The sequence below is a fragment of the Glycine max genome, chromosome 10 (genome assembly GCF_000004515.6).
Source record: "Glycine max cultivar Williams 82 chromosome 10, Glycine_max_v4.0, whole genome shotgun sequence".
In the NCBI taxonomy this organism is placed as follows: domain Eukaryota; kingdom Viridiplantae; phylum Streptophyta; class Magnoliopsida; order Fabales; family Fabaceae; genus Glycine; species Glycine max.
In genome coordinates this window covers 42,729,669-42,742,985 of record NC_038246.2, presented here as the reverse complement: position 1 = coordinate 42,742,985, position 13,317 = coordinate 42,729,669, and the positions used below count along the sequence as shown (strand labels likewise).

The following is a 13,317-nucleotide window of genomic DNA, read 5'->3' as shown; positions in this document are numbered from 1 at the left end:
AGTATTATTATAATGTTCAAAGGTTAAGGTACGTGTATATTATATGCTTTAATTATTGACAATGTGATTGGTCACGTATTACCGTGACACACCTTGGCCTTTGGGTTTTAACTTGACATGCTTGAAGTTGTGAAACAAACAATTCTCTTAGCCTTAGGACGGATCAAAACCAACACCCCATTAATGTCCAAAATACTCTCCTGTTTATTCCTGCTTTCGGTGGGATGGGGAACGTGGATTCGAAGCTCTTTTGACTGTTTTCCTCTTTTGGTTAGTGAAAAAGCAATGTTTGCGGTGTCAATATCACACATTAATAGAAATGAAATGCAGCTAATCTAACTCATTTAATTGAATGTGTGACTATTATAATTCTAGACGGATCTAGAGGGGGGAGAACAGTCCTCTCTTGTAACTTTTAATTTATATACATATATATTTTTAAGTTAATCAAGTCTAAAATTAATTTTGTATATTATTAATTATAATAATAATTAATGTTAATTAGTATAAAATTAATTGTGTTTGTTATTTTTATTGCAATACTGAACGTGATAACTAATATAAAATTGTGTAAAATTAATTATATGTTGGTTGTTATTATAATAACAACAATTAGATTTGGACACGTCACCGGATAGACACAATATTTAAAAACTTTAATTTTGAATTTTGTATAATATATAATTGGTTAAAATTTTCTTTTTATACTTTCATAAAAAATATTCGTCCCCACTTATTATCCATTTTCATAATTTTTATGTTCGTAAAATAAAATATTCAATAAATTATTTAAATCAACAAAGAAAAAATCATAAAAATTACATTCAAATCAAAATTATTATAATAAAAAAATATAAATTGACCGTAATAATTGAGATATTAATGTGATTATTGACAAATTGATTATCCTAAGTGAAAATTTCTGTTTGCTTTTATATAATGAAAATCATAACTATGTGTTATATTTTATATGTAACTTTATTTTAATATATTGGCATATGCATATCAATGTCTAAAAGAAAAATAAAATTTGTCCTAGTAGAATAAAATCATGAATAGTTTATTTGCTTAAAAATTAATTTAGACACTAATTTTTTCGTGAAGAAATTATTTTGATTTTTGTTATGTAATTAAATATATATTAATTATGTAAAAGAAATTTTAACTTTGATTGGGCCAAAAATTTTCATAAAAAATTTTATCCCTTTGAATTTAGTGAAAAAATTTCTACCTGATTTTATAAAAACATGTTTATCGTTATGTGTTATATTCTATATATTTTATATTGATACTTTCATGAAAAAATTCATTATCATTAGTTATATTTTTAAATATTTTTCATGTTTATAAAACAAAATATTTAATAGAGTATTTAAATTAAGAAATAAACAGCTATAAAAATAATTTTAAATTAAAATTATTACAATTAAAAATATAAATCCTACATATTAATTTAAATTTAATGTGATTTTAAGTAAATTGTTCTTCCTGTGAATTAAGTTAAAATTTCTACTTCTTTTTTATATATAAATAACTATGTGTTATATTTTATATATAATTTTTATTTTAATATATTGACATATACATATCAATGTCTAAGAGAAAATTAATGTTTGTTCAGGTAGAAAAAAATCATGAATACTTAATTTATGTGAGAAGATAATACATAAATAAATAATTTTGCATGTAAAAAACAATGATTAATTGATTATGTTGATTCAATTTTTTTTGCATGCATTATATATTAATCATGTAAAAGAAATTTTAAATTTCATTTGGACTAAATATTCATTTGAAAAAAATGTATTTCTGTGAATTTAGTATAAACTTTTCTACTTATTGCTTTTATAAAAAAAAATTCATCTCCATGTGTTTTCGTTTATAAACAAAATTTTATTTTAATATATTGGTACATACATATCAATGTATAAAAGAAATTTAAAATTTGTTTCAGTTAGAAAATCTTGAATAATTTATTTAGGTATGAAAATAATAAATAAAATATGAATAATTATTTGCATAAAAATTAATTTTAAACCCTAAATTTCCATGAATAAATTAACAGTGATAAGTTGATTCAATTTGTTGTGTGTAATTAAATATATATTAATTATGCAAAAGAAATTTTAATTTTGATTAGATAAAAATATTTAGTAAAAATTTTTTTCTGTCAATTGAGTATAAATTTTCTTACTTCTTTTTATTTAAAATGCTCATCCCATGTATCATACTTTATAAGGTAATTTAAGTTTAAATTTGTGTTGATACTTTCATGAAAAATATTCATCCCCATTTGATTCATGAAAAAATGTGATTAGTGAATTTTTCAATGTAATTGACAGATTGACCAATGCTAATTAATTGACAAATTGACATACAAAACAAAATTATAAAAACGCTTATTTTTTTGGGCGGAAAAAACTTCCCTTTATATAAAGATATAATTTCTATATTAATATGTTAATAAACTGACATATAACATCAATATATATATATATATATATATATATATATATATATATATATAAGAGAAAAATCAAATTTATCAAGGTAAAAGTAATTATTCAATAATTTACATTAGTTATAAGATAATAAATAAATAAAATGTATAATGAGTTTTGTAGAAATTAATTTGTGCCAAGAAATTTAATTTAATCATAATAATTTAGATGTTAATGCAGCTAAATTGTTCATTCTTATTAATTAAGTGTAAATTTATCTACGTGATTTCATACAAAATCTCTCGATGAGTGTTTGATATATATAAGCAATTATTATTGTAAAAAAATATATATATTAATTTTATTTATACCTTTTAAGTTACATAAAATAAAAGGATAAAACATCATTAGAATCCTTAAAAACATTGTCTCTTAGTCTTAAAAGTAAGATTTTTTTTAAAAAAAAAGTCCTAAAACTACTATCTTTGTTAATCAGTTTAGTTCAAAATGCAAAATGACGTGTAACTTTAAGTATTAACATGTGTTTAAAAACTAAAGTGATTATAAGTATATTATTTTTTGAATTTCTTTAGTTTTACAATCTAATGTGACAATTTTTTACAGTTTTAGGGACACAAAAAGTGTTTTAGCCATAAAATAAAAACATGTTTATATAAAACATATTTTGTATTTTACATATAATTTCTATTTTAATCTATTTATATTAAAATGTCTAGACAAAAGAAATTTTTAAATAATCTATTAAATGGAAAAGATAATAAATAATTAGCCTAAAAATTGACTTTAAATATTAATTTTGGATGAAAGAAATTATAATGAGTCTATGTATTTAATTTGATTTTTGTCATGTAATTAAATATATATCAATTATATTAAAAAATTAATTTAATTGAACAATTAGTAAACACATCAACACCCTATAATTTTAATAATTTTTAAGTTTACAAATCTAAAAATACAATTTTCTCACTAAAAAAACACAAAATTTAGACAAATATATTGGTTATAAAATAAAGATCAGTTGAAGTTCGATTCTCATAGATCATAATTTGTTTGCCAAATAATAAGTGTCTTGAATAGTAAATTTATATAGTTAATTTAAATGAGTATTTGGTGTACAATGTCTATGTCTAACTTGTCTTTACCACTTTTCCATGGTAGAGTTATTTATATTTGCCTGCCTATAAGGTTATTACTTTTATCTCTTCTTGATGAATCATGATGAACATGTTGATCATTATTTTTATATTTCAACTTGAATCTTTCTATATCAATATTTAGAAAAATCTCAAAATTTTGGAAACTTCCTGTATATTCATTGAAGAAGATTTTCTCAATTTACAAAAATCCCAAAACAAAAGATGTGGCTTAAATTTTTATTTCATGATTGTGACATGTCAAACTCAACTTTTAACTGAAAAAACCCATAAAACCCTTGCAAATTAAGGATTTCCGGTTTGTTCCTCCTCCTGTGAAGATGAAAGAAGATCTGTTGCTATTCTTTGAACCTTATGACCCTTCACACGAAAAGCTGTGGTACTTGCTCTTGCTATATCTTTCAGAGTGAAACTACATGTAGTTACTCAAATGCCTTTTCTTTTGTTTTCTCAGGTATATATATTGGGAGGCTTTATGTCAAAGCTGGTGGGAAGCCCTTGGATATATTGTCAAGACTAAATGAAATGGTGGGAAGCCCTTGCATATTTTACTAATTATATTAAAATTTTGTTTTCTCTTCTTCTGCATTGTAGTTAAATTGCACTATTATGTGACAGTCTGGTCCATCTGTGTTTCAGCCCTGCTTCAATTACTTTCTGGGTGTAGAGCTACCAAGGTTTTATTTCACAATTGATATATTTTTCCTTCTGTTGTCTGTCTTTCCAGTGGAGATTTGCATTTGTGTTACATGGTCCTCCTGAATACCTACAAGATTCAGATATTGTTTTTGATCGGTTTCAGGTCTGTCAACCAGTCTTCTCTTTTCTCATGTTGATTTTTCATTTTGGTTGTGTATGTAGGAGCCCAAGGTTGTCAATGGAATCTATTTAGGCGTATTGTTTAACTTCTACATGATTAAGTTATTACAAATTTGCACTGTTTGATTGTTTAGAGAAGGGATATATATGGTGTTTGGGAGCAATATCTTGGATTGGAACACGATGACAGTGCTCCAAAAAAGTCCTATGCAGTCAACCAGGTAAATATTGGGAATTGGCTTCTTTCTTTCCTTTGGTGGATTTCCCATTGTACCTGTTTAGGTGGTATATATGCACACACACTATCTTTTACCATAAAATGTGGATCTAGCACGGCCATTCAAAATTTAGGGTAGATAAAAACAATAAAAGAAAAAAATGGTATTACTTTTTATGCATGATTAATTGATTATATTTTGTTACATCTAGCTATTAAGAAAATATAGCAACATAGAATTAGTTTTGATCCTGCAACCATAGATTTTCTGTAGCAATCAAAAACTAAATTGACCATATTTCTGCAATGTGATTTTAGGAACTTTTTGTCCAGTAATATAAACTGGACTTCTATGAACTGTTTCCTATTGGCATATATGGATAGGGTTGAATCGTTTTGGGTTTCTAGAATCTAAGTTGCATTGTGAGAAATATTTTGTTAACCCAAATCATCTTGAATGTATTCTAATTGATTACATGTATGAAATTAAACGCATTAAGGTCTACTCTTTTCGGTCTCAAATTTAAGGGAAAACACTATTTTGTGTTAACTAAGAAAGTTAGTTAACCACATTTAATTGCATCAATCTCAATTAAAAAATATTTTTTTTCGCAACTTATCTTTCATTGAAACTTGTTATCAGAAATTAAAAAAAAAAGTCATTGGAACTAACACCTCATTTAATAGTAGCCATTTTAGCAAAAGTGTGTTTCTTATATTTGAGACAGGAGGGAGTAATTAATATAAGAAAATCTGTCCAGAAAGGCAGAAACTAAGCATAGAAGAAACTTATTCTAAAATGGCTTATTTTGTCAAATACTTGTTTAAGAAACATAGGAGGTTTTCAAATTATGTAAACCTAATATGGTATCAAATACAACAGTCCAGAGCAAGCTAATTATAGAGTCACAACAGTAACTCACAAATTGAGTGAATGAAATGGTGAAATAATTTATTCTAGCGGTGCCTGTTAAACTTGAGGAATATTCTGTCAAATAGCAACCATACCAACAATAATACTCTATGGACTATAGTAGTGGATATTGGGAACTAAATTGTCAACAAAAAAGAAAGATAGAGTAGGCTTTTGAGAAAACATTTTTTCTTTCATTTCCTGCTTTCACAATAAATACAGAAATGTTCCCTTGTTTTCACCTTGTTTCTTATTTTCAATGTCTGTACAGAAAACAGTGAAAACATCAAAAATATTATTTTCACAAATATTTGGAAACATGAAGCAAAGTGAAAATAAGTTTTTTGTAATTATCTACGAAAACATGAAATGAAAATAAAAAATAGAAAATGTTTACGACCGGACAATTGGTAACTTAATCCTAATGCAATGACAACTGTGAATATAAGTCACTGGGAATAATTTTATGTTGCAGGTTTCAGAAGTCTACAATGATTATTTCTCAATTTTGCAGAACCGTCACACATTTGAGAAGCCTGTGAAAATCTACAACTAGGAAAGATCTCTATCATCTCTCAATCAATCAGTATATAATACCTTATGGCAGTGACACTTGCAGTGTTATGAAGGTGATAACAGAAGTGTAGAGAAGAAATACTGTCAATCTTCTCACGATAAATGTCTCAGTTTTATAGATTTATTGCTTAAGGGATAAGTATATAGCCTTGATCTGTTTTTTCTGGTGGTTAAAACTCATTCTCAATCACTCGTCTTGTAGATTGAGTTTTAATTCCTCTGTAAATGATGAATAAAATTTTGGGTTGGATTTTGTATATAAAATTCTATTACGAGCTTTTGCATTTGCATCTATTATTGGAGAATGGAGATGTAAGATCAGGAAGTACATATTTCTGTTGGTCCTAGATGCATTTTTTTTCTTTTTTCTGACCTTAAACTTACATTAGAGATACTGGTTTATGTAAAAAAAAAATATTTAATAAGTTATATCAAATACAGCTTATTGAAGTAGTTTATTAAATATTTTCTTAAAAACTGTATATTTCATATTTATTAATATTAAAAAAATTAAAAAATGATTAACTAGCTTTATAAGCATGAAAGGTGTAATCTAGTTCTATATTGTATCTAATTATAATAATGTTGTGATTGACTTCACATTCATACATTTTGAAGTAAAAAAAAATGATCAATCTTTCTTTCTTTCCATGTTTTGTCTATGGATATTTTAATATAAAATAATAATCAATAAAAAAAATTTAAACAAAATTTGTAGAGTTATAGATTTAAAATTTAAGTTACGTTAATATGAAACTAAAAAAAACATATTTTTCAACAATATTCATTATCAGTAGACTTATAAAATATTAAAAGTAGAAAGATATATTATAAAATGTCTCATAAATATAACATTTAGTTTCAACAAATAGTCGTACTCAACAGTTTAATGTCACATGTTTTTATTTCACCATGGAGATTCTTTATCATTTGTTTTTATTTCTATTTGCAACAAAATGATTAAATAGAATAAATAATTTATAATGATTTAAATTTAAATTTATATTGTTATGATTACTAAAATATTATATCACAGTAACTTATACTGTTATCCTATATTTTTTAGTTTATTTTTGTAAGAATTTTTTTTTATGCATTATTAGTGTATAAAACTTTATTGTCAAAGTGAGGGGAATTATTAGTTTATTTTTGACTGAATTCGAATTTATCCATTCAAACATGGGGTGAAGCAAAAGAAGAAGCAAAAAGCATCACACCTAATGAATTTATGATTTAACGGTACCTTAGTTTGCATAAAAGGATTTGAAAATCTTGTCTGTCTCACTCTCAAAGGAATTTATGCAACAAGACAGCGACACAAAGTTCCCACTTCCAGATCTACTTCTGTTCTGTCAGTCACCACAGATAGTTTAACTCCACTCACCTCTCACCGCAACCTTAACTTACTATGTACCTTTCTTCTTCTTTTCTTTGTGTAAAGTTTAAAACTTGAAGCAAAACCAATTGCCCCATTTGCCATTTGGTGGTAATAATCGATCGATGGAGTTCACTGAATCTTACAAGCAAACGGGTCCCTGTTGTTTCTCTCCCGACGCTCGCTTCATTGCCGTTGCTGTTGATTATCGTCTCGTCATTCGGGAGACCGTTTCTTTCAAGGTTTCGTTTTTTTGATACCCTTCTTCAAACGCTGCTTCAATTTTCAATTTTTGTTTTGTGGGTCCCATGGAGTGCACTCTTTCTAGTTTTGAGTTTCTGGGAGACACTTTTAGGAGAATTTAAGCTTTTAGGAAGAACATGGGAGTCCTGGCAAGGAAACGGGATCTGGGTTTTCTTTCTTGTTTCTTCTTTTTTCATACATGACAAAAAAAAAAAAAAATCTTTTTTTATCTTCTCGCCAGGTTATTTTGCATATGCATATTTTTGAGGAATTAGAGAGTTGTGGTGATAATGGGGTTTATTTAGAGAAGTGAAGCTTGATGGTTCTTTGTTAGATACTTAGATTTGTAGGAAAATAAAATAGGGGTGATATCCGGTGGAGCATGATGATTTATGTAGATTATTATTGATGCAATCCTCCCTAGGAAGGGACCAATCACTAGAACCATGAGCAAGAGGCTCCAAGAAGATTGGGCTAGAGCTGCTGAAGAAGGCCCTAGGATTCTCATGAACCTTAGGGTAGATTTTTGAGCCCATGGGCCAAGGTTGGGTCCAATTATCTTTGTACATATTAGACTAGGATGTCATTATATTTGGTCCTTGTATTTAGGGTTCTATATTGTAGGTAGGGTACCCTAGAAATATAGGATTTTTCAGCCCTTGTATGGAGCTTGCATCAATTATTATGTCTTACTCTACTTCACCATTGCTTCTCATATGATCTTTCTATACCAACTTATAATTGTGAGTGTATATGATGCTGTTTCTTTACCTGATCACTTCATGCAAAATAGTACAAGCTTGTTCTTGAAGGAAGAAATATATGCTTTTTGATGGTGAATGATGTATATTAAAAAAATATGGGTAATAAGATAGTCAAAGAATATATTTGGGACTATACTCTCTAGGTTTTGATGAGATTTATGCTAATTATATACTTTGGTGTCATGCGCTTTTTCCATCCGACTCATTGATTAAGCTGCTTAATTCCAATTATCTGCCTCTAGTTCCTGGTTTGCAATCATTCTTTTTGGCTTATGCAGGTTGTGCAGTTGTTTTCATGCTTAGACAAGATTAGCTATATTGAATGGGCCCTTGATTCTGAATATATTCTTTGTGGTCTCTACAAAAAGCCAATGATACAGGCTTGGTCACTGACCCAGCCAGAATGGACATGCAAGATAGATGAAGGACCTGCTGGTATTGCATATGCGAGGTGGAGCCCAGATAGCCGCCACATACTCACCACATCAGATTTCCAGTTGCGTTTAATTGTTTGGTCATTGTTAAATACAGCTTGTGTGCATTTACAGTGGCCAAAGCATGCTTCCAAAGGAGTTTCTTTCACTCGAGATGGAAAATTTGCAGCAATATGCTCAAGGCGTGATTGCAAGGACTATATAAATCTGTTATCTTGTCACACATGGGAAATCATGGGCAATTTTGCAGTCGACACTCTAGACTTGGCTGATATCGAATGGTCACCTGATGATAGTGCTATAGTGATATGGGATTCACCACTTGATTACAAGGTAGCTTCGTTCTATGTATGGAAAATCTTTATAAGATTGCACCCACTGGCTTAATGTTTTTGGGTAACTGGTTCCATAAAATGATACTGGAGGCTTTTTGCCCAAGAAGTTACAAGGCCATTTCTTGTTCTCTTTGAATTTTTCAGCACAAGGTAGTAGGAGCCTTGTCCTATATAGTTTCAAAGACAAAAGTGCTTTTATGTGAAGCCATGTGTTAGATATAAACAAAAACTATTCCATCACTTCCTTGACATGATAAGCTCTTAGGATCACTAGTTCACTTAAAAAAAATAATTAAGTCCACTAAATAATAACTATTGTTTAGATCCCTCATCATCAAAGTATACGACCCAAGTCTGTATAGTACTTCGATAGCCTTCCTTGAGGTAGTTTTTAAAGTTGAATTAGGCATTTTTTTGCCCCATCTCTGATCCCAGATGCAGTCCGACCCCTGTATCTGATTTTAGATATAATCTGGCCCCATGTCATCCAAGCCAGAATGCAGATTTGACCTAGCACACTTTCATACTCTTGTTTCTAAACTCAAGTTGGTTCTTAGTCCCACTGCACCCACTTAGGTTTGACAGGGGATGTTAGTGTAATTAATGCAGCTAAATATTTGTGTAATCTTCATCATTAAAGCACATGCATCTGATAATCAAGGTTTCATGCATGCCATATATCACATTATACAATATCACAATTCATGTGTTTTCTATATCTATGTAATAGAGTTTGGGGACTCTGATTTCTCATTGACCAGAAAATGAAAAGGCAAGTTACAAAGAATATAGTCATCTTTATATATACAGAGAGACTTGAAGTCTAACCGTAAACTAGCCCTATCTGTTACAAACTAACTCTGGTTAGAGCTATAACAAACTGAGTTAACTGACAGCTCACAGATAATAGAAAACAAAATACACAAAGTAAAAACACTTGATGGAGTAAGTATACTCTAATCATGTGTTGCTTATAGTCTGTTGCTTTTGTATAACTCGCTGGTTATGCTATAAATTATTGTCTGAAATTTATGCTGTATTTGCAATTACCTAAAACTTAGTCATTTATGTTTGATATAGGTTCTAATATATTCTCCAGACGGAAGGTGCCTTTTCAAGTATCAAGCATATGAAAGTGGATTAGGGATTAAAAGTGTGTCCTGGTCTCCTTGTGGTCAGTTTCTGGCTGTGGGCAGCTATGACCAGATGCTGCGGGTTCTGAATCACCTAACTTGGAAGACATTTGCAGAGTTAATGCACCCATCTACAGTCCGTGGTCCTTGTTATGCTGCTGTTTTCAAAGTACTCCTTTTAGACACTTCCCCTGTTGATGGTATCACAGAGATTGAGAAATTTATTTACCTTGTCCCTGAAATTGCAGGAAGTAGATGAGCCACTACAACTTGATATGTCTGAACTATGTTTGAGTGATGATTTTTCCCAAGGGCATGATGGTAAGCACAATTGTTGTGGGAACCAACTTGCAAATTGGTTTTCTGTACTTACATGTTTCTGTAATTTGTGAAGACCAACTCCATCCTATGAACAAGCCAGTTACTCATTCCATTAGCCATTGGATTTTTTTTTCCCATTACTTTCTTCCTCATTGCTATAGATGATTTAAAAGTATAAAACCATTCTTGTGTGTTTACCTAACAAATTAAGCTTCGGGTGACATGATATTAGAGTCTCTATGAACAAGTGGTCTAGAGTTGGATCCTTGTTTTCCTCATCCTTCGAATAAAAAGTTGAATTTCATCACAAGGTTGTTAGATAGACATGTGCTCTGTGCATTGTCCAAACTTCAAATCCAAAGCCCTTCTGCATGAGGGGCGTGTTATAAAATAAAAGTATGAAATCATTTATCTGCCTTTACCTAACAGCTTAAGCTTTTTGGATAGTTAGTTCATGACACTCATTCTTTTTTTCTTTTTGTTTCTTTCTCCAAAGCAGATTCTCCTGAAGAACCCTTTAGAGTCAGGTATGAGGTTATGGAAGTTCCTATCAATTTACCATTCCAAAAGCCTCCTGCCGAGAAACCTAACCCCAAACAAGGAATTGGTAAGCTACACATCTCTAGTTTTCAAATGCCATAAATTATGAGCTTTCTTGGCACATAGTTTAATAATCACATAGAAGCAAAGGCTAGGGTTCTCAATTCCATTATTTGTGTAGTAAATAGGAAGAAATGGAATTTCTTGATTTTGATATGATTTTCTGATCTACACGAATTTTGGGTTGCCTAAGTATTAGTGTGAAGCAGAAACATGTCAATAAAGACAGAGTTGGTTTGTAGCTTGAACTAGTGATTAACTTCCCAAGGGTTTTGGAAGTTGTGAACTAATCAAGTGACCCAAATATGGAAACACAACCTTTCACGTTTTAGTGAATACCTTGTAAATCTCCGTTAGTTATTGTTAGTATCACATCATCATAATATTATTCAGTTTCTATCTTAACATGGTCTCAAGGCAGTGCCATCCACCATGACTTGTAACACAGTTTCTAGGTTTATACATCAACTCAAAAATATATACTAGAGACTACTTTATTATTCTTTCTCTGCAGGCCGGACTTATAAGTTATTCTATCTTTGGATTGAATCCTTCATTAGTTCTTCATATTCTTTATTGATGATGCTTTGGTTTCTGTGGTATCCCATCAGTTTCCTTTCAATTGTAGTTTACTGAACAGACTGAACCATCTGGTTGTCTTTGGACTCATCGAATGTCTTCTGTTGGTTTTGCTGATAGCTTTTGGAAAAGCTATAAATAAAGGTTCATGTATGACTAAACTCATTTTTATTGCAGGTATTTTGTCATGGAGCACTGATAGCCAATACATATGTACTCGTAATGATAGTATGCCTACAGTACTTTGGATATGGGATATTCGTCATCTTGAGCTTGCTGCAATATTAGTGCATAAGGATCCTATCAGAGTGGCAGCTTGGGACCCAACATGCACACGCCTTGTTCTTTGCACCGGAAGCACTCACTTGTATATGTGGACCCCATCTGGCGCCTATTGTGTTCATGTTCCTCTATCGCAATTTACTATAACAGACCTGAAATGGAATTCTGATGGCAGTTGTCTACTTCTTAAGGACAAGGAGTCATTCTGCTGTGCAGCTGTACCCTTGTTGCCAGAATCTAGTGAGTACAGCTCAGATGATTGATGATCACGAGGGAATGAAACAAAATGATGGTAAAATATGAATGACCCTGTATTTCTGTGCATCTGGTAGACAAGACTCCAAGGTTTAAGATCATACAAAGTCCTGTTGGTGTAAGGGTGTGTTTGGCTGGAGTATTTTAAGAAGGGAAAGTAATTTTCAAGAGAAAAAGAAAAGGCTTGGTTGTTATTGTTGCCTCCAATTGATCAGGGAAACTATGGTGATCAAGCATTTTCAGGAGGGGCAATGGAGCAAAGCTATGTAGTAGCATTTGGAAAAATTCAATGGCCATCTCGGCCCTTGTTGTAGGAGCATAGATTAAATTGAACATTAAACAGCATTCTGCTTTCCTGTTTGATTTTTAAGGTGTAATGCTGTTGATTGCAATGCCATCTATTTATCTATGATATTTTAAACTTAAAGTGCAAGTTATGATTTTGCCTCGTCAATTTCCTTTTATGCTTATTTTATGTTGCATAAGCAATTTTTAACTATTAATAAGCTCCTGCTTTTACTTTTCAACACCCTTGCGTCATATTTAATGTCATCCAATACAATATAGTTTCCATTACTAAATTCTTTGTAACTCAACATAAATACAAAATAATTCCTTTTACAAATGTTTTTCCATTACTATATTTGTTAAACTTAACAAAAGTGCGTGTCTAGTAAAAGTTTAACATTCATTTGCATTATGATTTATTATTTTTTAGTCCCTAGCATTTTGAATTTTCATTGACTTCCTAATCTAAATTTTGAAGGATCAAACTCTTAAATTTTTTCTTCTTTTAGTTACCACTTTTTTTTATTTTCCAATAATATCTTTTTATGCTGTCATATATAATTA

The 13,317-nt window shown here is 30.0% G+C and overlaps 1 protein-coding gene across 1 annotated transcript; it reads left to right on the top strand.

The window, feature by feature from the left end:
• Positions 1-7,284: 7,284 nt before the first annotated feature.
• On the top strand, positions 7,285-12,898 carry LOC100775593 (WD repeat-containing protein WRAP73). Its single transcript, XM_003536227.5, has 6 exons — positions 7,285-7,761; positions 8,805-9,293; positions 10,376-10,597; positions 10,677-10,749; positions 11,249-11,356; positions 12,106-12,898. The coding sequence occupies exons 1-6, from the start codon at positions 7,645-7,647 to the stop codon at positions 12,471-12,473; spliced, it is 1,377 nt and encodes a 458-aa protein (XP_003536275.1). The 5' UTR covers positions 7,285-7,644; the 3' UTR covers positions 12,474-12,898.
• The last annotated feature ends 419 nt before the right edge of the window (positions 12,899-13,317 follow it).

Bases quoted from the DNA above. Each gene is read 5' to 3' on its own strand.
- LOC100775593 (XM_003536227.5), top strand. From the start codon at position 7,645: ATGGAGTTCACTGAATCTTACAAGCAAACGGGTCCCTGTTGTTTCTCT. The intron at 7,762-8,804 runs GTTTCGTTTTTT...TGGCTTATGCAG, and splicing joins GGGAGACCGTTTCTTTCAAG to GTTGTGCAGTTGTTTTCATG. The intron at 10,750-11,248 runs GTAAGCACAATT...TCTCCAAAGCAG, and splicing joins TTTTTCCCAAGGGCATGATG to ATTCTCCTGAAGAACCCTTT.